The sequence below is a fragment of the Oncorhynchus mykiss genome, chromosome 13 (assembly GCF_057628025.1).
Source record: "Oncorhynchus mykiss isolate SJ-2025 chromosome 13, ASM5762802v1, whole genome shotgun sequence".
Classification (NCBI taxonomy): Eukaryota; Metazoa; Chordata; class Actinopteri; order Salmoniformes; family Salmonidae; genus Oncorhynchus; species Oncorhynchus mykiss.
This window is the reverse complement of record NC_143034.1, coordinates 36,976,477-36,998,206: the sequence shown is the minus strand read 5'-3', so window position 1 is coordinate 36,998,206 and position 21,730 is coordinate 36,976,477. Positions and strand designations below refer to the sequence as shown.

Here is a 21,730-nt window from a genome sequence, read left to right as displayed (position 1 = left end):
AGGTCACTTGTCCTAGGGCAGCATTCCAGTTCACTTGTCCTAGGGCTGCATTCCACTACACTTTTCCTAGGGCTGCATTCCAGGTCACGTGTCCTAGGGCTGCATTCCAGTTTGCTTGTCCTAGGGCTGCAATCCAGCTTCACTTGTCCTAGGGCTGCATTCCATTTCACTTGTCCTAGGGCTGCATTCCAGTTTACTTGTCCTAGGGCTCCATTCCAGTTCACTTGTTCTAGGGCTGCATTCCAGTTCACATGTTCTAGGGCTGCATTCCAGTTCGCTTGTTCTACGGCTGCATTCCAGTAGACTTTCCTAGGGCTGCATTCCAGTAGACTTGTGCTAGGGCTGCATTCCAGTTCACTTGTCCTAGTGCTGCATTCCAGTACACTTGTCCTAGGGCTGCGTTCCAGTTCACTTGTCCTAAGGCTGCATTCCAGGCTCTTGTCCAAGGGCTGCAATCCAGGTCACTTGTTATATTGCTGCAATCCAGTTCACTTGTCCTAGGGCTGCATTCCAGTTCACTTGTCCTAGGGCTGCATTCCAGTTCACTTGTCCCAGGGCTGCATTCGAGTATACTTGTCCTAAGGCTGCATTTCAGGTCACTTTTCCTACGGCTGCATTCCAGTACACTTGTCCTACGGCTGCATTCCAGTTCACTTGTCCTAGGGCAGCATTCCAGTTCACTTGTCCTAGGGATGCATTCCAGTTCACTTGTCCTACGGCTGCATTCCAGTATACTTGTCCTAGGGCTGCATTCCAGATCACTTGTCCAATGGCATCATTCCACTACACTTTTCCTATGGCTGCATTCCAGGTCACTTGTCCTAGGGCTTTTTTCCAGTTCACTTGTCCTAGGGCTGCATTCCAGTACACTTGTCCTAGGGCTTCATTCCAGTACACTTGTCCTAGGGCTCCATTCCAGTTCACTTGTTCTAGGGCTGCATTCCAGTTCACATGTTCTAGGGCTGCTTTCCAGTTCGCTTGTTCTACTGCTGCATTCCAGTTACCTTGTCCTAGGGCTGCATTCCAGGTCACTTGTCCTAGGGCTGCAATCCAGTTCACTTGTCCTAGGGCTGCATTCCAGTTCACTTGTCCCAGGGCTGCATTCGAGTATACTTGTCCTAAGGCTGCATTTCAGGTCACTTGTCCTACGGCTGCATTCCAGTACACTTGTCCTACGGCTGCATTCCAGTTCACTTGTCCTAGGGCTGCATTCCAGTTCACTTGTCCTAGGGATGCATTCCAGTTCACTTGTCCTACGGCTGCATTCCAGTATACTTGTCCTAGGGCTGCATTCCAGATCACTTGTCCAATGGCATCATTCCACTACACTTTTCCTATGGTTGCATTCCAGGTCACTTGTCCTAGGGCTTTTTTCCAGTTCACTTGTCCTAGGGCTGCATTCCAGTACACTTGTCCTAGGGCTTCATTCCAGTACACTTGTCCTAGGGTTCCATTCCAGTTCACTTGTTCTAGGGCTGCATTCCAGTTCACATGTTCTAGGGCTGCTTTCCAGTTCGCTTGTTCTACGGCTGCATTCCAGTTACCTTGTCCTAGGGCTGCATTCCAGGCTCTTGTCCTAGGGCTGCAATCCAGGTCACTTGTCCTAGGGCTGCAATCCAGTTCACTTGTCCTAGGGCTGCATTCCAGTTCACTTGTCCTAGGGCTGCATTCCAGGTCACTTGTCCTAGGGCTTTTTTCCAGTTCACTTGTCCTAGGGCTGCATTCCAGTACACTTGTCCTAGGGCTTCATTCCAGTACACTTGTCCTAGGGCTCCATTCCAGTTCACTTGTTCTAGGGCTGCATTCCAGTTCACATGTTCTAGGGCTGCTTTCCAGTTCGCTTGTTCTACGGCTGCATTCCAGTTACCTTGTCCTAGGGCTGCATTCCAGGTCACTTGTCCTAGGGCTGCAATCCAGTTCACTTGTCCTAGGGCTGCATTCCAGTTCACTTGTCCCAGGGCTGCATTCGAGTATACTTGTCCTAAGGCTGCATTTCAGGTCACTTGTCCTACGGCTGCATTCCAGTACACTTGTCCTACGGCTGCATTCCAGTTCACTTGTCCTAGGGCTGCATTCCAGTTCACTTGTCCTAGGGATGCATTCCAGTTCACTTGTCCTACGGCTGCATTCCAGTATACTTGTCCTAGGGCTGCATTCCAGATCACTTGTCCAATGGCATCATTCCACTACACTTTTCCTATGGTTGCATTCCAGGTCACTTGTCCTAGGGCTTTTTTCCAGTTCACTTGTCCTAGGGCTGCATTCCAGTACACTTGTCCTAGGGCTTCATTCCAGTACACTTGTCCTAGGGCTCCATTCCAGTTCACTTGTTCTAGGGCTGCATTCCAGTTCACATGTTCTAGGGCTGCTTTCCAGTTCGCTTGTTCTACGGCTGCATTCCAGTTACCTTGTCCTAGGGCTGCATTCCAGGCTCTTGTCCTAGGGCTGCAATCCAGGTCACTTGTCCTAGGGCTGCAATCCAGTTCACTTGTCCTAGGGCTGCATTCCAGTTCACTTGTCCTAGGGCTGCAATCCAGTTCACTTGTCCTAGGGCTGCATTCCAGTTCACATGTTCTAGGGCTGCATTCCAGTTCGCTTGTTCTACGGCTGCATTCCAGTAGACTTTCCTAGGGCTGCATTCAAGTAGACTTGTGCTAGGGATGCATTCCAGTTCACTTGTCCTAGTGCTGCATTCCAGTACACTTGTCCTAGGGCTGCGTTCCAGTTCACTTGTCCTAGGGCTGCATTCCAGGCTCTTGTCCAAGGGCTGCAATCCAGGTCACTTGTTCTAGTGCTGCAATCCAGTTCACTTGTCCTAGGGCTGCATTCCAGTTCACTTGTCCTAGGGCTGCATTCCAGTTCACTTGTCCCAGGGCTGCATTCGAGTATACTTGTCCTAAGGCTGCATTTCAGGTCACTTGTCCTACGGCTGCATTCCAGTACACTTGTCCTACGGCTGCATTCCAGTTCACTTGTCCTACGGCTGCATTCCAGTATACTTGTCCTAGGGATGCATTCCAGGGCACTTGTCCAATGGCATCATTCCACTACACTTTTTCTATGGCTGCATTCCAGGTCACTTGTCCTAGGGCTTTTTTCCAGTTGACTTGTCCTAGGGCTGCATTCCAGTACACTTGTCCTAGGGCTTCATTCCAGTACACTTGTCCTAGGGCTCCATTCCAGTTCACTTGTTCTAGGGCTGCATTCCAGTTCACATGTTCTAGGGCTGCTTTCCAGTTCGCTTGTTCTACGGCTGCATTCCAGTTACCTTGTCCTAGGGCTGCATTCCAGGCTCTTGTCCTAGGGCTGCAATCCAGGTCACTTGTCCTAGGGCTGCAATCCAGTTCACTTGTCCTAGGGCTGCATTCCAGTTCACTTGTCCTAGGGCTGCAATCCAGTTCACTTGTCCTAGGGCTGCATTCCAGTTCACATGTTCTAGGGCTGCATTCCAGTTCGCTTGTTCTACGGCTGCATTCCAGTAGACTTTCCTAGGGCTGCATTCAAGTAGACTTGTGCTAGGGATGCATTCCAGTTCACTTGTCCTAGTGCTGCATTCCAGTACACTTGTCCTAGGGCTGCGTTCCAGTTCACTTGTCCTAGGGCTGCATTCCAGGCTCTTGTCCAAGGGCTGCAATCCAGGTCACTTGTTCTAGTGCTGCAATCCAGTTCACTTGTCCTAGGGCTGCATTCCAGTTCACTTGTCCTAGGGCTGCATTCCAGTTCACTTGTCCCAGGGCTGCATTCGAGTATACTTGTCCTAAGGCTGCATTTCAGGTCACTTGTCCTACGGCTGCATTCCAGTACACTTGTCCTACGGCTGCATTCCAGTTCACTTGTCCTACGGCTGCATTCCAGTATACTTGTCCTAGGGATGCATTCCAGGGCACTTGTCCAATGGCATCATTCCACTACACTTTTTCTATGGCTGCATTCCAGGTCACTTGTCCTAGGGCTTTTTTCCAGTTGACTTGTCCTAGGGCTGCATTCCAGTACACTTGTCCTAGGGCTTCATTCCAGTACACTTGTCCTAGGGCTCCATTCCAGTTCACTTGTTCTAGGGCTGCATTCCAGTTCACATGTTCTAGGGCTGCTTTCCAATTCGCTTGTTCTACGGCTGCATTCCAGTTACCTTGTCCTAGGGCTGCATTCCAGGCTCTTGTCCTAGGGCTGCAATCCAGGTCACTTGTCCTAGGGCTGCAATCCAGGTCACTTGTCCTAGGGCTGCATTCCAGTTCACTTGTCCTAGGGCTGCAATCCATTTCACTTGTCCTAGGGCTGCAATCCAGTTCACTTGTCCTAGGGCTGCATTCCAGGTCACTTGTCCTATGTCTGCATTCCAGTACACTTGTCCTACAGCTTCATTCCAGTTCACTTGTGCTAGGGCTACATTCCATTTCACTTGTTCTAGGGCTGTATTCCAGCTCTCTTGTCCAAGGGCTGCATTCCAGTGCACTTGTCCTAGGGCTGCATTCCAGTTTACTATGTTCTAGGGCTGCGTTCCAATAGACTTGTCCTAGGGCTGCATTCCAGTAGACTTGTCCTAGGGCTGCATTCCAGGTCACTTGTCCTAGGGCTGCATTCCAGTTCACTTGTCCTAGGGCTGCATTCCAGTTCACTTGTCCTACTGCTGCATTCCAGTATACTTGTCCTAGGGCTGCATTCCAGTTCACTTGTCCTACGGCAGCATTCCACTACACTTTTCCTATGGCTGCATTCCAGGTCACTTGTCCTAGGGCGATTAAATGAATCACTAACATTTGATGATCATCAGATGGCACTCCCAGGACTCCATGTTAGACAATAAATGTTTTGTTTGATAAAATTCATCTTTATGTTCAAAAACCTCATTTGAAATGTGCTCGTTTAGTCCTGTAATACAAATGCACAATGCGCGGGCACCAAGTCCAGACAAAAAGTAAAAATAGTTCCATTACAGTTTGTAGAAACATGTTAAACGATGTATAGAATCAATCTTTAAGATGTTTTTATCATAAATCTTCAATACTACTCCAACCGGAAAATTCCTTTGTCTTTAGAAATTAAAGGCAACGGAGCTCGTGCTCACAGCCGCGTGTGTGACTAAACTAAAGGCTTTCAGCCAGAACACTGGTTCAAACAGCTCTTATTCGCTCCCCTTTCATAGTAGAGGCCTGAAACAACGTTCGAAAGACTGTTGACATCCAGTGGAAGCCCTAGGAAGTGCAATCTGACCCCATAGGCACAGATAGGCAATCACTTGAAAAACTACAAACCTCAGATTTCCCACTTCCTGGATGGATTTTCCTCAGGTTTTCGACTGCCATATCAGTTCTGTTATACTCACAGACATTATTTTAACAGTTTTGGAAACTTTAGAGTGTTTTCTAATTTGGGCACACTTTTCATCCAACATTCCGAATGCTGCTCCCTACCCTAGTGAAGTTAACCATCTGTCTGACTTTGCCGTTCCCACAGGAGAGAGACGTGACTATTGTGGATCCTCTGGGGATCCTCAACAAAATCATGATGCTGAAGAAGCAGAGAAGAGTCTCTCCAGATCAGAACACTTCAAGAAACACCAGCAGAGACGCACAGGGAAGACATCTTACCACTGCTCTGACTGGGGGAAGAGATTCCCAAGATCAGGTTCACTAAATCTACACAGGATTTTACACCCGCAAGTACACAGAGGAGGAAAACGTCACCACCGTTTTGACTGTGGTAAGACTTACTTAAAATCAGATTCACTGAAACTACACCTGAGAACACACACTGTAGAGACACTTCACTGCTGCTCTGACTGTGGGAAGAGATCCACCTCTTCAGTAAACCTTAAAATACATCAGAGAATTCACACTGGAGAGAAACCTTATGGCTGTGATCAATGTGGGAAAAGTTTTACTCAGTCAAGCGGCCTGATAGCACACCAGAGAACACACACAGGAGAGAATTCTTATAGCTGTGATCAATGTGGGATGAGTTTTGCTGCATCAAGCAATCTGACATGACACCAGAGAATACACACAGGAGAGAAACAGCTGTGATCAATGTGGAAAGAATTTCACCAAGTAAAGAAGCCTGATATCACATCAGAGAAAACACACAGGAGAGAAACAAGAGAAATCTCATAGCTGTAATAAATGTGGGAAGAGATACTCTGATAAAAGATCTCTGATTAAACATCAGAAAATACATGGAGTTGTTTCATGATATCAATTAAATAATATCACAATGTAGAATGTTTTAACATTGTAGTAGGAGTATTTTAATGATGTCACAATGTAGAACCTTGTTCTATTGATTTCAGTTTGTTATGGATATGTTATGGATATGAGCTTCATCTGTAGAAACATCTTTGTAATTTTCTCCGTTCATCTTTCCCTCGATCCTGACTAGTCTCCCAGTCCCTGCCACTGAAAAACATCCCCACAGCATGATGCTGCCACCACCATGTTTCACCGTAGGGATGGTGCCTGGTTTCCTCCAGACGTGATGCTTTGCATTCAGGCCAAAGAGTTTAATCTTGGTTTCATCAGAGCAAGGAATCTTGTTTCTCATCAATCAATCAATCAATCAAATTTATTTTATATAGCCCTTCGTACATCAGCTGATATCTCAAAGTGCTGTACAGAAACCCAGCCTAAAACCCCAAACAGCAAGCAATGCAGGTGAAGAAGCACGGTGGTTAGGAAAAACTCCCTAGAAAGGCCAAAACCTAGGAAGAAACCTAGAGAGGAACCAGGCTATGTGGGGTGGCCAGTCCTCTTCTGGCTGTGCCGGGTGGAGATTATAACAGAACATGGCCAAGATGTTCAAATGTTCATAAATGATCAGCATGGTCGAATAATAATAAGGCAGAACAGTTGAAACTGGAGCAGCAGCACAGCCAGGTGGACTGGGGACAGCAAGGAGTCATCATGTCAGGTAGTCCTGGGGCATGGTCCTAGGGCTCAGGTCCTCCGAGAGAGAGAAAGAGAGAAGGAGAGAATTAGAGAACGCACACTTAGATTCACACAGGACACCGAATAGGACAGGAGAAGTACTCCAGATATAACAAACTGACCCTAGCCCCCCGACACATAAACTACTGCAGCATAAATACTGGAGTCTGAGACAGGAGGGGTCAGGAGACACTGTGGCCCACTCCGAGGACACCCCCGGACAGGGCCAAACAGGAAGGATATAACCCCACCCACTTTGCCAAAGCACAGCCCCCACACCACTAGAGGGATATCTTCAACCACCAACTTACCATCCTGAGACAAGGCTGAGTATAGCCCACAAAGACCTCCGCCACGGCACAACTTAAGGGGGGGGGGGGGGGGCGCCAACCCAGACAGGATGACCACATCAGTGACTCAACCCACTCAGGTGACGCACCTCCTCCAGGGACGGCATGAGAGAGCCCCAGTAAAGCCAGTGACTCAGCCCCTGTAATAGGGTTAGAGGCAGAGAATCCCAGTGGAAAGAGGGGAACCGGCCAGGCAGAGACAGCAAGGGTGGTTCGTTGCTCCAGAGCCTTTCCGTTCACCCTCCCACTCCTGGGCCAGACTACACTCAATCATATGACCCACTGAAGAGATGAGTCTTCAGTAGAGACTTAAAGGTTGAGACCGAGTTTGCGTCTCTGACATGGGTAGGCAGACCGTTCCATAAAAATGGAGCTCTATAGGAGAAAGCCCTGCCTCCAGCTGTTTGCTTAAAAATTCTAGGGACAATTAGGAGGCCTGCGTCTTGTGACCGTAGCGTACGTGTAGGTATGTACGGCAGGACCAAATCAGAGAGATAGATAGGAGCAAGCCCATGTAATGCTTTGTAGGTTAGCAGTAAAACCTTGAAATCAGCCCTTGCTTTGACAGGAAGCCAGTGTAGAGAGGCTAGCACTGGAGTAATATGATCAAATTTTTTGGTTCTAGTCAGGATTCTAGCAGCCGTATTTAGCACTAACTGAAGTTTATTTAGTGCTTTATCCGGGTAGCCGGAAAGTAGAGCATTGCAGTAGTCTAACCTGGAAGTGACAAAAGCATGGATTAATTTTTCTGCATCATTTTTGGACAGAAAGTTCCTGATTTTTGCAATGTTACGTAGATGGAAAAAAGCTGTCCTTGAAATGGTCTTGATATGTTCTTCAAAAGAGAGATCAGGGTCCAGAGTAACGCCGAGGTCCTTCACAGTTTTATTTGAGACGACTGTACAACCATTAAGATTAATTGTCAGATTCAACAGAAGATCTCTTTGTTTCTTGGGACCTAGAACAAGCATCTCTGTTTTGTCCGAGTTTAAAAGTAGAAAGTTTGCAGCCATCCACTTCCTTATGTCTGAAACACATTCTTCTAGCAAGGGCAATTTTGGGGCTTCACCATGTTTAATTGAAATGTACAGCTGTGTGTCATCCGCATAGCAGTGAAAGTTAACATTATGTTTTCGAATAACATCCCCAAGAGGTAAAATATATAGTGAAAACAATAGTGGTCCTAAAACGGAACCTTGAGGAACACCGAAATTTACAGTTGATTTGTCAGAGGACAGACCATTCACAGAGACAAACTGATATCTTTCCGACAGATAAGATCTAAACCAGGCCAGAACTTGTCCGTGTAGACCAATTTGGGTTTCCAATCTCTCCAAAAGAATGTGGTGATCGATGGTATCAAAAGCAGCACTAAGGTCTAGGAGCACGAGGACAGATGCAGAGCCTCGGTCCGATGCCATTAAAATGTCATTTACCACCTTCACAAGTGCCGTCTCAGTGCTATGATGGGGTCTAAAACCAGACTGAAGCATTTCGTATACATTGTTTGTCTTCAGGAAGGCAGTGAGTTGTTTGGCTTTTTCAAGAGAGGCTTTATTACTGCCACTTTTAGTGAGTTTGGTACACATCCGGTGGATAGAGAGCCGTTTATTATGTTCAACATAGGAGGGCCAAGCACAGGAAGCAGCTCTTTCAGTAGTTTAGTTGGAATAGGGTCCAGTATGCAGCTTGAAGGTTTAGAGGCCATGATTATTTTCATCATTGTGTCAAGAGATATAGTACTAAAACACTTGAGTGTCTCTCTTGATCCTAGGTCCTGGCAGAGTTGTGCAGACTCAGGACAACTGAGCTTTGAAGGAATACGCAGATTTAAGGAAGAGTCCGTAATTTGCTTTCTAATAATCATAATCTTTTCCTCAAAGAAGTTCATGAATTTATCACTGCTAAAGTGAAAGTCATCCTCTCTTGGGGAATGCTGCTTTTTAGTTAGCTTTGCGACAGTATCAAAAAGGAATTTCGGATTGTTCTTATTTTCCTCAATTAAGTTAGAAAAATAGGATGATCGAGCAGCAGTAAGGGCTCTTCGGTACTGCACAGTACTGTCTTTCCAAGCTAGTCGGAAGACTTCCAGTTTGGTGTGGCGCCATTTCCGTTCCAATTTTCTGGAAGCTTGCTTCAGAGCTCGGGTATTTTCTGTGTACCAGGGAGCTAGTTTCTTATGAGAAATGTTTTTAGTTTTTAGGGGTGCAACTGCATCTAGGGTATTGCGCAAGGTTAAGTTGAGTTCCTCAGTTAGGTGGTTAACTGATTTTTGTCCTCTGGCGTCCTTGGGTAGGCAGAAGGAGTCTGGAAGGACATCAAGGAATCTTTGTGTTGTCTGTGAATTTATAGCACGACTTTTGATGATCCTTGGTTGGGGTCTGAGCAGATTATTTGTTGCAATTGCAAACGTAATAAAATGGTGGTCCGATAGTCCAGGATTATGAGGAAAAACATTAAGATCCACAACATTTATTCCATGGGACAAAACTAGGTCCAGCGTATGACTGTGACAGTGAGTGGGTCCAGAGACATGTTGGACAAAACCCACTGAGTCGATGATGGCTCCGAAAGCCTTTTGGAGTGGGTCTGTGGACTTTTCCATGTGAATATTAAAGTCACCAAAGATTAGAATATTATCCGCTATGACTACAAGGTCCGATAGGAATTCAGGGAACTCAGTGAGGAACGCTGTATATGGCCCAGGAGGCCTGTAAACAGTAGCTATAAAAAGTGATTGAGTAGGCTGCATAGATTTCATGACTAGAAGCTCAAAAGACGAAAACGTCATTTTTTTTTTTGTAAATTGAAATTTGCTATCGTAAATGTTAGCAACACCTCCGCCTTTGCGGGATGCACGGGGGATATGGTCACTAGTGTAGCCAGGAGGTGAGGCCTCATTTAACACAGTAAATTCATCAGGCTTAAGCCATGTTTCAGTCAGGCCAATCACATCAAGATTATGATCAGTGATTAGTTCATTGACTATAATTGCCTTTGAAGTAAGGGATCTAACATTAAGTAGCCCTATTTTGAGATGTGAGGTATCATGATCTCTTTCAATAATGACAGGAATGGAGGTGGTCTTTATCCTAGTGAGATTGCTAAGGCGAACACCGCCATGTTTAGTTTTGCCCAACCTAGGTCGAGGCACAGACACGGTCTCAATGGTGATAGCTGAGCTGACTACACTGACTGTGCTAGTGGCAGACTCCACTATGCTGGCAGGCTGGCTAACAGCCTGCTGCCTGGCCTGCACCCTATTTCATTGTGGAGCTAGAGGAGTTAGAGCCCTGTCTATGTTGGTAGATAAAATGAGAGCACCCCTCCAGTTAGGATGGAGTCCGTCACTCCTCAGCAGGTCAGGCTTGGTCCTGTTTGTGGGTGAGTCCCAGAAAGAGGGCCAATTATCTACAAATTCTATCTTTTGGGAGGGGCAGAAAACAGTTTTCAACCAGCGATTGAGTTGTGAGACTCTGCTGTAGAGCTCATCACTCCCCCTAACTGGGAGGGGGCCAGAGACAATTACTCGATGCCGACACATCTTTCTAGCTGATTTACACGCAGAAGCTATGTTGCGCTTGGTGATCTCTGACTGTTTCATCCTAACATCGTTGGTGCCGACGTGGATAACAATATCTCTATACTCTCTACACTCGCCAGTTTTAGCTTTAGCCAGCACCATCTTCAGATTAGCCTTAACGTCGGTAGCCCTGCCCCCCGGTAAACAGTGTATGATCGCTGGATGATTCTCAAGTCTAATACTGCGGGTAATGGAGTCGCCAATGACTAGAGTTTTCAATTTGTCAGAGCTAATGGTGGGAAGCTTCGACGTCTCAGACCCCGTAACGGGAGGAGTAGAGACCAGAGAAGACTCGGCCTCTGACTCCGACCCGCTGCTTAATGGGGAAAACCGGTTGAAAGTTTCTGTCGGCTGAATGAGCGACACCGGTTGAGCGTTCCTACAGCATTTCCTTCCAGAAACCGTGAGAAAGTTGTCCGGCTGCGGGGACTGTGCCAGGGGATTTATACTACTATCTGTACTTACTGGTGGCACAGACGCTGTTTCATCCTTTCCTACACTGAAATTACCCTTGCCTAGCGATTGCGTCTGAAGCTGGGCTTGTAGCACAGCTATCCTCGCCGTAAGGCGAGTACAGCGACTGCAATTAGAAGGCATCATGTTAATGTTACTACTTAGCTTCGGCTGTTGGAGGTCCTGACGAATCGTGTCCAGATAAAGCGTCCGGAGTGAAAAAGTTGAGTAGGAAAAAACAAAAATATAAACGGTAATTAAAAAGTAAAAACCGTAAATTTGTCAGGTAGCAAAACAGGTTGGCAACAAAACGCACAGCAACTCAAAAACAAGTCTGCAAGTCGTGGTCTCAGAGTCCTCTAGGTGCCTTTTGGCAAACTCCAAGCGTGCTGTCATGTGCCTTTTACTGAGGAGTGGTTTCCGTCTGGCCACTCTATCATAAAGGCCTGATTGGCGGAGTGCTGTATAGATGGTTGTCCTTCTGGAAGGTTCTCCCATCTCCACAGAGAAACTCTGGAGCTCTGTCAGAGTGACCGGTGGGTTGTTGGTCACATCCTTGAACAAGGCCCTTCTCCCCTAACAGATCTGTTTGAAGAGTCTTGGTGGTTCCTAACCTCTTCCATTTAAGAATGTTGGAGGCCACTGTGTTCTGGGGGACCTTCAATACTGCAGACATTTTTTTGGTACCCATTTTTTGGTCCGCAGATCTGTGCCTCTACAGAATCCTGTCTCGGAGCTCTACGGACAATTCCTTCAACCTCGTGGCTTGGTCTTTGTTCTGACATGCACTGTCAACTGTGGGACCTTATATAGACAAATCAATCAATTGATTCTACCGCAGGTGGACTCCAATCAAGTTGTAGAAACATCTCAAGTATGATCAATGGAAACAAGATGCACCTGAGCTCAATTTCGAGTCTCATAGCAAAGGGTCTGAATACTTATGTAAATAGGGTATTTCTGTTTTGTCATTATGGGGTATTATGTCATTATGGGGTATTGTGATGTCATTATAGGGTATTATGGGGTATGGTGATGTCATTGTGGGGTATTGTGATGTCATTATGGGGTATGGTGTGTAGATTAATGAGGAACACTAATTTAATCCGTTTTAGAATAAGGGTGTAACATAACACAATGTGGAGAAAGTCCAGAGGTCTGAATACTTATTAAATGCTCTAAATATGCTTTTGGTTTACTGTTACAATAAGTTGTATGACTACACCAATACTGTTAAAGAGACGATGCAGAGACCTAGAAAATACATGGCCAACCTTGCTGCTAGAGATCTAGCTACTGGGTGTGCAGGTTTCTGTTCCAGCCCTGCACTAACAGCTGACATTGTGCTGATTATTTGGATTAGACACTATTCAATCATGGCTTGTTTTGGAGTCAGATGAATGTCTAAACCCACTGCCCATTTCCACAGCTGTTCTTCATTATATGAAATAAAGTGATGAATCTTTGAATGAAGTATAGTGTCTTTTCGGGTCATTGAACATTCCCTGTTTGTCTTTTTTATTTGGTTGTTACTCTAATTTAGTCTGATATTGCAGACTGATATTGCACAGACTGGCTGACAGTCTGTGAACTGAGTCAATCTAGTACCCACAGAATGAATGTTGTGGATATTTAATTCTGCTACATTTAAAAAGTGATTTTATTCATTATTTAACTAGGCAAGACAGTTAAGAACAAATTCTCATTTACAATGACGGCCTACCGGGGAACAGCGGGCAGAACAACAGATTTTTACCTTGTCAGCTCGGGATTCGATCCACCAACCTTTTTTGTTTCTGGCCCAATGCTCTAACCACTAGGCTACCTGCTGGCCCATAGGCGTGTCCAATGCAGACATGATGGATTAGTATTGACCTCATAGACGTGTCCAATGCACTTGTGCATGTGGTTTGTAATTTTGATACTGAAACAGGATTTGCTAATCCTCCCACATTGTTTCCATGTTGCTGAGTTGTTTTCTCCATTTGAAATGATACTGTTAGAAATAGATAAAGCACTCAAACATCTGAGAACTTGTGTGTGCTAATCATTAGTTATTAACTTGAAAGAAAACAAAAGGCTGATTGATACTGATCAGTGTGTGGATTTTCTTTTTCATCAGACAATTAATGAGGCTCATAATCAGGCTGACCATGTTGAAGCAGACCAGTTTAGACTCATAATGAGGCTGACTGTGTTGAAAGAGACCAGATTAGACTCATAATGAGTCTGACCATGTTGAAGGAGAGCAGATTAGACTCATAATCAGTGGTGGAGAAAGTACCCAATTGTCATACTTGAGTAAAAGTATAGATACCTTAATAGAAAGTGACCCAGTCAAATACTACTTGAGTAAAAGTCTAAAAGTATTTTGTTTTAAATATATTTAAATATCAAAAGTAAACGTATTCATAATTTCAAATTCCTTATATTAAGCAAACTAGACAGAACCATTTTCTTGTTTTTTTATTTACGGATAGCCAGGGGCACACTCCAACACTCAGACATCATTTACAAACGAAGTATTTGTGTTTAGTGATTCCGTCAGATCAGAGGCAGTAGGGACGACCAGGGATGTTCTCTGTTTAGTGAGTCTGCCAGGAAGGAGCAATGAATGGATAGTTCATTTATTTCCAAAGCTGCAATGATGGGACACACACAGTATGGATGAATGATCAGTAGTGACGCACTCCCACAGCAATTCTACATAAATCTGCCCTATAATATACTGACAAAAAAACAGTTGAAATGTCTATCAAAGTTATTGTGATCGTATAGTGGATTTATCAATTCCTACTAATTCCTAATTGACTATAATAAAAATAAATAAAGAGGGAAAGAGGGATTTTTAGCATAAAACCCACATGGAAAACTGAGATTTGCCAAATAACATATAAAGAGAGGCTGACTTGACACCAAACCAACAACAGAGGTTACTAAAACATAAATTGCTAATGTATGATTTAAAACGTGGATTTTATGATGTAATGTCCATTTTATACATTTCTATCCCAGGACCACTACATTTTCAAATTCTCCACAAATCTGCTGTGGATTACCCAGAATCCCATACCTTTATCACACGAGCAGCGCAGCGGTCAGTAACACAGAGTAGATCATCCATATGACGTTGAGAAATACTGCATTGTGGGTAGTTTAGAAGATATCCGGAAATAAGTTAATAAATAAATAAGTTAATAAAAATAATAATGTAATGTCAACTTTATACATTTCTATCCCAGGACCGCCCAAGTTCCAAATTCTCCAACAATCTGCTGTGGATTACCCAGAGTCCCATACCTTTATTACGGAGTGTATTACACTGAGTGTAATGTAAACACACGAGCAGCGCAGCAGTCTAAATTACGGCATCTCCGTGATAGGTGCGTCACTACAGCCCCCTGTTCAAAACAAGGCTATATCATAACAAGCTGTGATTTGGAGTCGCATAGGGCGGCCCATTATTGGCCCAGCATCGTCTCTGGGTTAGGGTTTGGCAGGGGCAGGCCGTCAATGTAAATAAGAATTTGTTCTTAACTGACTTGTCTTGTTAAATAAAGGTTAAATCTATTTAAAAAATGTAACTTCATTACACCGTTACACTGGCATACAAACTCAGTAGCACAGAGTTGATCATCCATATGACGTGAAGAAATACTGCATTGTGGGTAGTTTGGAAGAGTTCACAAAATAAGTTAATAAATATGTAATAACACAAAACATAACTTCCTATTTCGCATCAAAGCTACCTTCACTCACGCTGCCAAACATACCCTCGTAAAACTTATCCTACCGATCCTTGACTTCGGTGATGTCATTTTCAAAATAGTCTCCAACGCTCTACTCAGCAAACTGGATGCAGTCTATCACAGTTCCATCCGTTTTGTCACCAAAGCCCCATATACCACCCACCACTGCGACCTGTATGCTCTCGTCGTTGGTAATGAGAACTTGTTCTCAACTGGCCTACCTGGTTAAATAAAGGTGAAATACAAAACAATCTTAACTTTATTAGCATCATTCAAATGGGTACTGTGATTAACGCGGTTCTTCAATAATTACACACAATTCTTAATACTGTTAACATTATATAACATTATATTAAGCAGGACTTTCAAATGAGCCTTACAATTATAATCCAAAGTAGTGTTAAATGTACTCATAAGCAACCTGGAAATGGAGGTTACTCCCATGAGTTTTCCCCCATTCACATTCAGAATACATTGTGAAAAACTAAAATCTTTGCTCACCATTTTTGATCCAGGCAGATATACGACATCCATAACTATCGGCTTCCTCATTACCAGATATACTACATCCATAACTAGCGGTTTCCTCATTAGCTTAGCAGGGAGGTGTTTCTGCAATCAAATTTTGTGCCCATCGCCCTTGTGCCACAATTTTATTAAACACAGAAAGGGACCTATATTGGAGACCAAAAGTCGTCTGGCACACTGCTTAGAGTTTCAACAACATGAATAACTTATTTCTAGCCTACAATCATCAAAGTTACTACTAATGTGAAAGCAAGGCAAAATATGACTATTCTTGCTCATTTTAAGACAATTGTCAAATAATTTTAACATTCATTACAGACGTCAATTCTTGTACAACATCATGGCTACTCCGTTGGCCTACCCTTTCTTTTACAGTGGTTTTCTGCTGTTGTGGGCCTTCATTCATCTGACTTTGTTGTTCACACAGGAGAGACACGGGACTATCGTGGATCCTCAACAACATCATGATGCTGAAGAGGCAGAGAAGAGTCTCTCCAGATCAGAATACCTCAAGAAACACCTGCAGAGACCCACAGGGAAGAGAACTCATTGCTGCTCTGACATTGGGAAGAGATTCACCTCATCAGGCATTAAAATTCATCAGAGAACACACACAGAAGATAAACCTTGTAGCTGTGGTCAATGTGGGAAGAGATTTGCTACATCTGGCTCTCTGACGCTACACCAGAGAACACACACAGGAAATAAACCTTATAGCTGTGATCAATATGGGAAGAGTTTTGTTCAATCTGGCCAGCTGACTCAACACCAGAGAACACACACAGGAGAGAAATCTTGTAGCTGTGATCAATGTGGGAAGAGTTTTTGTCAATCTGGAGAGCTGACAGTGCACCAGAGAATACACACAGGAGAGAAACCTTATTTCTGTGATCGATGTGGGAAGAGGTTTGTTCAATCTGGAGAGCTGACAGTGCACCAGAGAATCCACACAGGAGAGAAACCTTATAGCTGTGGTCAATGTGGGAGGAGTTTTACGACAACTAGCTCTCTGACAGTACACCAGAGAAAACACACAGGAGAGAAACCTTTTAGCTGTGGTCAATGTGGGAAGAGATTTGCTACATCTGGCAATCTGACTCTACACCAGAGAACACACACCGGAGAGAAACCTTATAGCTGTGGTCAATGTGGGAAGAGATTTGCTACATCTGGCAATCTGACTCTACACCAGAGAACACACACAGGAGAGAAACCTTATAGCTGTGATCAATGTGGGAGGAGTTTTACTTCAACTAGTTCTCTGACAGTACACCAGAGAACACACACAGGAGATAAATCTCATAGCTGTGACCAGAGATAATCTGATAAAAGATCTCTGATCAAATATTACAAAATACATACAAGAAGGATTTGTTTCATGATTTCAATGAATTAATGTCACAATGTAGAATGTTTTAACATTGTAGTAGGAGTATTTTAATGATGTCACAATGTAGAAGCCTAAATGTTTCCCCCCTTATGAATTGATTTCAACATGATATGGATATTAGCCTCAGGGGGGAAATCCAGGTGAAAAATCCAGGCTCTGAAATGGAAGAGTACTATTTATGTGATTTAACAAAAATGGACAAACAAAATAAGAGATCAAATCAAATGTATTTATATAGCCCTTCTTACATCAGCTGATATCTCAGAAACCCAGACTAAAACCCCAAACAGCAAGCAATGCAGGTGTAGAAGCACGGTGGCTAGGACAAACTCCCAAGAAATGCCAAAACCGAGGAACTATGAGTGGTGGCCAGTCCTCTTCTGGCTGTGCCGGGTGGAGATCATAACAGAACATGGCCAAGATGTTCAAATGTTCATAAATGACCACCATGGTCAAATAATAATCACAGAAGTTGTCGAGGGTGCAACTGGTCAGCACATCAGGATAGGCAATCATTAAGAGTACCTCTACCGCTCCTGCTGTCTCTAGAGAGTTGAAAACAGCAGGTCTGGAACAGGTAGCACGACGGGTGAACAGGTCAGGGTTCCATAGCCACAGGCAGAACAGTTGAAACTGGAGCAGCAGCACGGCCAGGTGGACTGGGGACAGCAAGGAGTCATCATGCCAGGTAGTCCTGAGGCATGGTCCTAGGGCTCAGGTCCTCAGAGAGAGAGAAATAAAGAGAGAATTAGATAGAGCATACTTAAATTCACACAGGGCACCGGATAAGACAGGAGAGGTACTCCAGATATAACAAACTGACCCTAGCCCCCCGACACACAAACTACTGCAGCATAAATACTGGAGGCTGAGACAGGAGGGGTCAGGAGACACTGTGGCCCCATCCGATGAGACCCCCGGACAGGGCCAAACAGAAAGGATATAACCCCACCCACTTTGCCAAAGCACAGCCCCCACACCACTAGAGGGATATCTTCAACCACCAACTTAGCATCCTGAGACAAGGCTGAGTATAGCCCACAAAGTTCTCCGCCACGGCACCACCCAAGGGGGTGTGCCAACCCAGGCACGAAGATCATGTCAGTGACTCAACCCACTCAAGTGACGCACCCCTCTTGAGCCAGTGACTCAGCCCCTGTAATAGGGTTAGAGGCAGAGAATCCCAGTGGAGAGAGGGGATCCGGCCAGGCAGAGACAGCAAGGGCGGTTCGTTGCTCCAGATCCTTTCTGTTCACCTTCACACTCCTGGGCCAGACTACACTCAATCATATGACCAACTGAAGAGATGAGTCTTCAGTAAAGACTTAAAGGTTGAGCCGAGTCTGCGTCTCACATGGGTAGGCAGACCATTCCATAAAAATTGAGCTCTATAGGAGAAAGCCCTGCCTCCAGCTGTTTGCTTAGAAATTCTAGGGGCAATTAGGAGTTGTGTTAAACTTTCCACGTTGGCGACCCACTTGAATCAAAATGTAGCTAGCCGTTTTCTACAAATTGTCCTCTAACCAGGGATGTACACATTACTCCCAGATTCCGTGTGGTTTTTGAGCTGTTAGTTTTAACAGGACGTGCAACCTCATCTCCCTCCTCTCGCACAAATGATTTTAGCATGATATCGATGAGTGATGACAAATAACTGTTGCATTCCCTTGTTTAGCGACCCCTAAATTTAAATGCATCACTCCCAAATGTAGCTGACTCTTCTGCAGGTTGTCCTCTAACCAGTGAGGTAAAAATATATCTCCCATTTCCATGTGTTTTTTTTGTTGTGTCAGTTTCAACAGCACGCACAACCTAATTTCCCCCCAAATCGATATCAGTGATTTATTGCTACTTGTCAAAACAACAGCGTTTTTGGTGCTTGTGCAGTTTATTATAAGGAGCTTGTTTGAAAAAATACAAGGAATATGATTATTGTGGCAGATCTTTGTGTATATAGCACATGTTAGGATTTCAATTTATCCCAAACTGTTTCTGCATATTGGTTATTGATTTGGACACGTTAAAACTGTGTTTTCACATTGGGCTATCCCACCAAGCAAAATGTAATTGAAAAGATGTTGAAAATATGACTATGCAATCAAATATTTCATATTTACATTTCATGTAACATTTGGTAGTGATATTTATTCATGCAACCAACTGACAATTTTTTGGTACAATTATGTTGACATTGTTGCCCTGTTTTGGTTAATTATCACATGTGCCAAATCAAATGTACTAGAGCATGACATTGGGGATGTAACGGCGTTCTTCGTTTGTTGAAAGAGAGGACCGAAATGCAGCGTGGTGGTTACTCATGTTCTTTAATGAATGAATGACGATACATGAAATAACTAAATGAATACGAAAACAACAAACGGAACGTGAAACCTAATACAGCCTATCTGGTGAACACTACACAAAGACAGGAACAATCACCCACAAACACACAGTGAAACCCAGGCTACCTAAGTATGATTCTCAATCAGAGACAACTAATGACACCTGCCTCTGATTGAGAACCATACTAGGCCGAAAACATAGAACTGCACCACAACATAGAAAAACAAACATAGACTGCCCACCCAACTCACGCCCTGACCATACTAAATAAATACAACACAAAGGAAATAGAGGTCAGAACGTGACAGTACCCCCCCCCCCAAAGGTGCGGACTCCGGCCGCAAAACCTTGACCTATAGGGGAGGGTCTGGGTGGGCGTCTGTCCGCGGTGGCGGCTCTGGCGCGGGACGCGGACCCCACTTCGCCATTGTCTTAGTCCGCCTTATTGTCCGCCTCCGTGGCTTACTCACCATGCCCACCCCTCTCAATGACCCCACTGGACAGAGGGGCTGCTTGGGACAGAGGGGCAGCTTCTCGGGACAGAGGGACAGCTGCTCGGGACAGAGGGACAGCTGCTCGGGACAGAGGGGCAGCTGCTCGGGACATAGGGGCAGCTGCTCGGGACATAGGGGCAGCTGCTCGGGACATAGGGGCAGCTGCTCGGGACAGAGGGGCAGCTGCTCCGGGCGGAGGGGCTCTAGCGGCCCCTGGCTGACTGGCGGCACTGGCGGCCCCTGGCTGACTGGCGGCCCCTGGCTGACTGGCGGCCCCTGGTTGACTGGCGGCGCTGGCGCTGGGCTGACTGGCGGCACTGGCGGCCCCTGGCTGACTGGCGGCACTGGCGGCCCCTGGCTGACGGGCGGCACTGGCGGCCCCTGGCTGACGGGCGGCACTGGCGGCCCCTGGCTGACGGGCGGCACTGGCGGCCCCTGGCTGACGGGCGGCACTGGCGGCCCCTGGCTGACGGGCGGCACTGGCGGCCCCTGGCTGACGGGCGGCACTGGCGGCTCCTGGCAGACGGGCGGCACTGGCGGCGCTGGGCAGACGGGCGGCACTGGCGGCGCTGGGCAGACGGGCGCTGGCGGCGTTGGGCAGACGGGCGGCGCTGGTGGCGCTGGGCAGACGGGAAGCTCCGGCAACGCTGGGCTGAGTAGCTCTCCTAGCGCCGAACAGGCGGGAGACTCCGGCAGCGCTGGAGAGGAGGAAGGCTCTGGTAGCGCCGGAGAGGCGGGAGACTCCGGCAGCGCTGGAGAGGAGAGAGCCCCTGCAAGGATGGGCCGGAGAGACAGCCTGGTACGGGGAGCTGCCACCGGAGGGCTGGTGCGTGGAGGTGGTGACGGATAGACCGGACCGTGCAGGCGCACTGGAGCTCTTGAGCACCGAGCCTGCCCAACCTTACCTGGTTGAATGCTCACGGTCACCCTGCCAGTGCGGCGTGGTGGAATAGCCCGCACTGGGCTATGCAGGCGAACCGGAGACACCGAGCGCAAGGCTGGTGCCATGTAAGCCGGCCCAAGGAGACGCACTGGGGACCAGCTGCGTAGAGCCGGCTTCATGGCATTAGGCTCGACGCTCAATCTAGCCCGGCCGACACGCGGAGCTGGAATATACCGCACCGGGCTATGCACCCGCACTGGAGACACCGTGCGCACCACTGCATAACACGGTGCCTGTCCGGTCTCTCTAGCCCCCCGGTAAGCACAGGGAGTCTGCCCAGGTCTCCTACCTGGCGTAGCCATACTCCCTGTTAGCCCTCCCCCAAGAAATTTTTGTGGCTGCCTCTCGGGCTTCCTTCCGCGCCGCCGTGCCTGCTTCGCCAACTCCATTCTTTGATAACCTTCCGCGCACTGCTCCATCGAATCCCAGGCGGGCTCCGGCACTCTCCCTGGGTCGGCCGCCCACCTGTCGATCTCCTCCCAAGTAGTATACTCCATGCCATTGCTGTCCATAACGTCCTCCTTTCGCTGCTGCCTGTTAACACGCTGCTCGGTCCGAGTGTGGTGGGTGATTCTGTAACGGCGTTCTTCGTTTGTTGAAAGAGAGGACCGAAATGCAGCGTGGTGGTTACTCATGTTCTTTAATGAATGAATGACGATACATGAAATAACTAAATGAATACGAAAACAACAAACGGACCGTGAAACCTAATACAGCCTATCTGGTGAACACTACACAAAGACAGGAACAATCACCCACAAACACACAGTGAAACCCAGGCTACCTAAGTATGATTCTCAATCAGAGACAACTAATGACACCTGCCTCTGATTGAGAACCATACTAGGCCGAAAACATAGAACTGCCCCACAACATAGAAAAACAAACATAGACTGCCCACCCAACTCACGCCCTGACCATACTAAATAAATACAACACAAAGGAAATAGAGGTCAGAACGTGACAGGGGACTTGGC

At 46.2% G+C, this 21,730-nt stretch overlaps 1 protein-coding gene across 1 annotated transcript; it reads left to right on the top strand.

The window, feature by feature from the left end:
- Positions 1-15,331: 15,331 nt before the first annotated feature.
- On the top strand, positions 15,332-17,097 carry LOC149978865 (uncharacterized). Its single transcript, XM_090194536.1, has 2 exons — positions 15,332-15,335; positions 16,066-17,097. The coding sequence occupies exons 1-2, from the start codon at positions 15,332-15,334 to the stop codon at positions 16,902-16,904; spliced, it is 843 nt and encodes a 280-aa protein (XP_090050662.1). The 3' UTR covers positions 16,905-17,097.
- Positions 17,098-21,730: the final 4,633 nt, after the last annotated feature.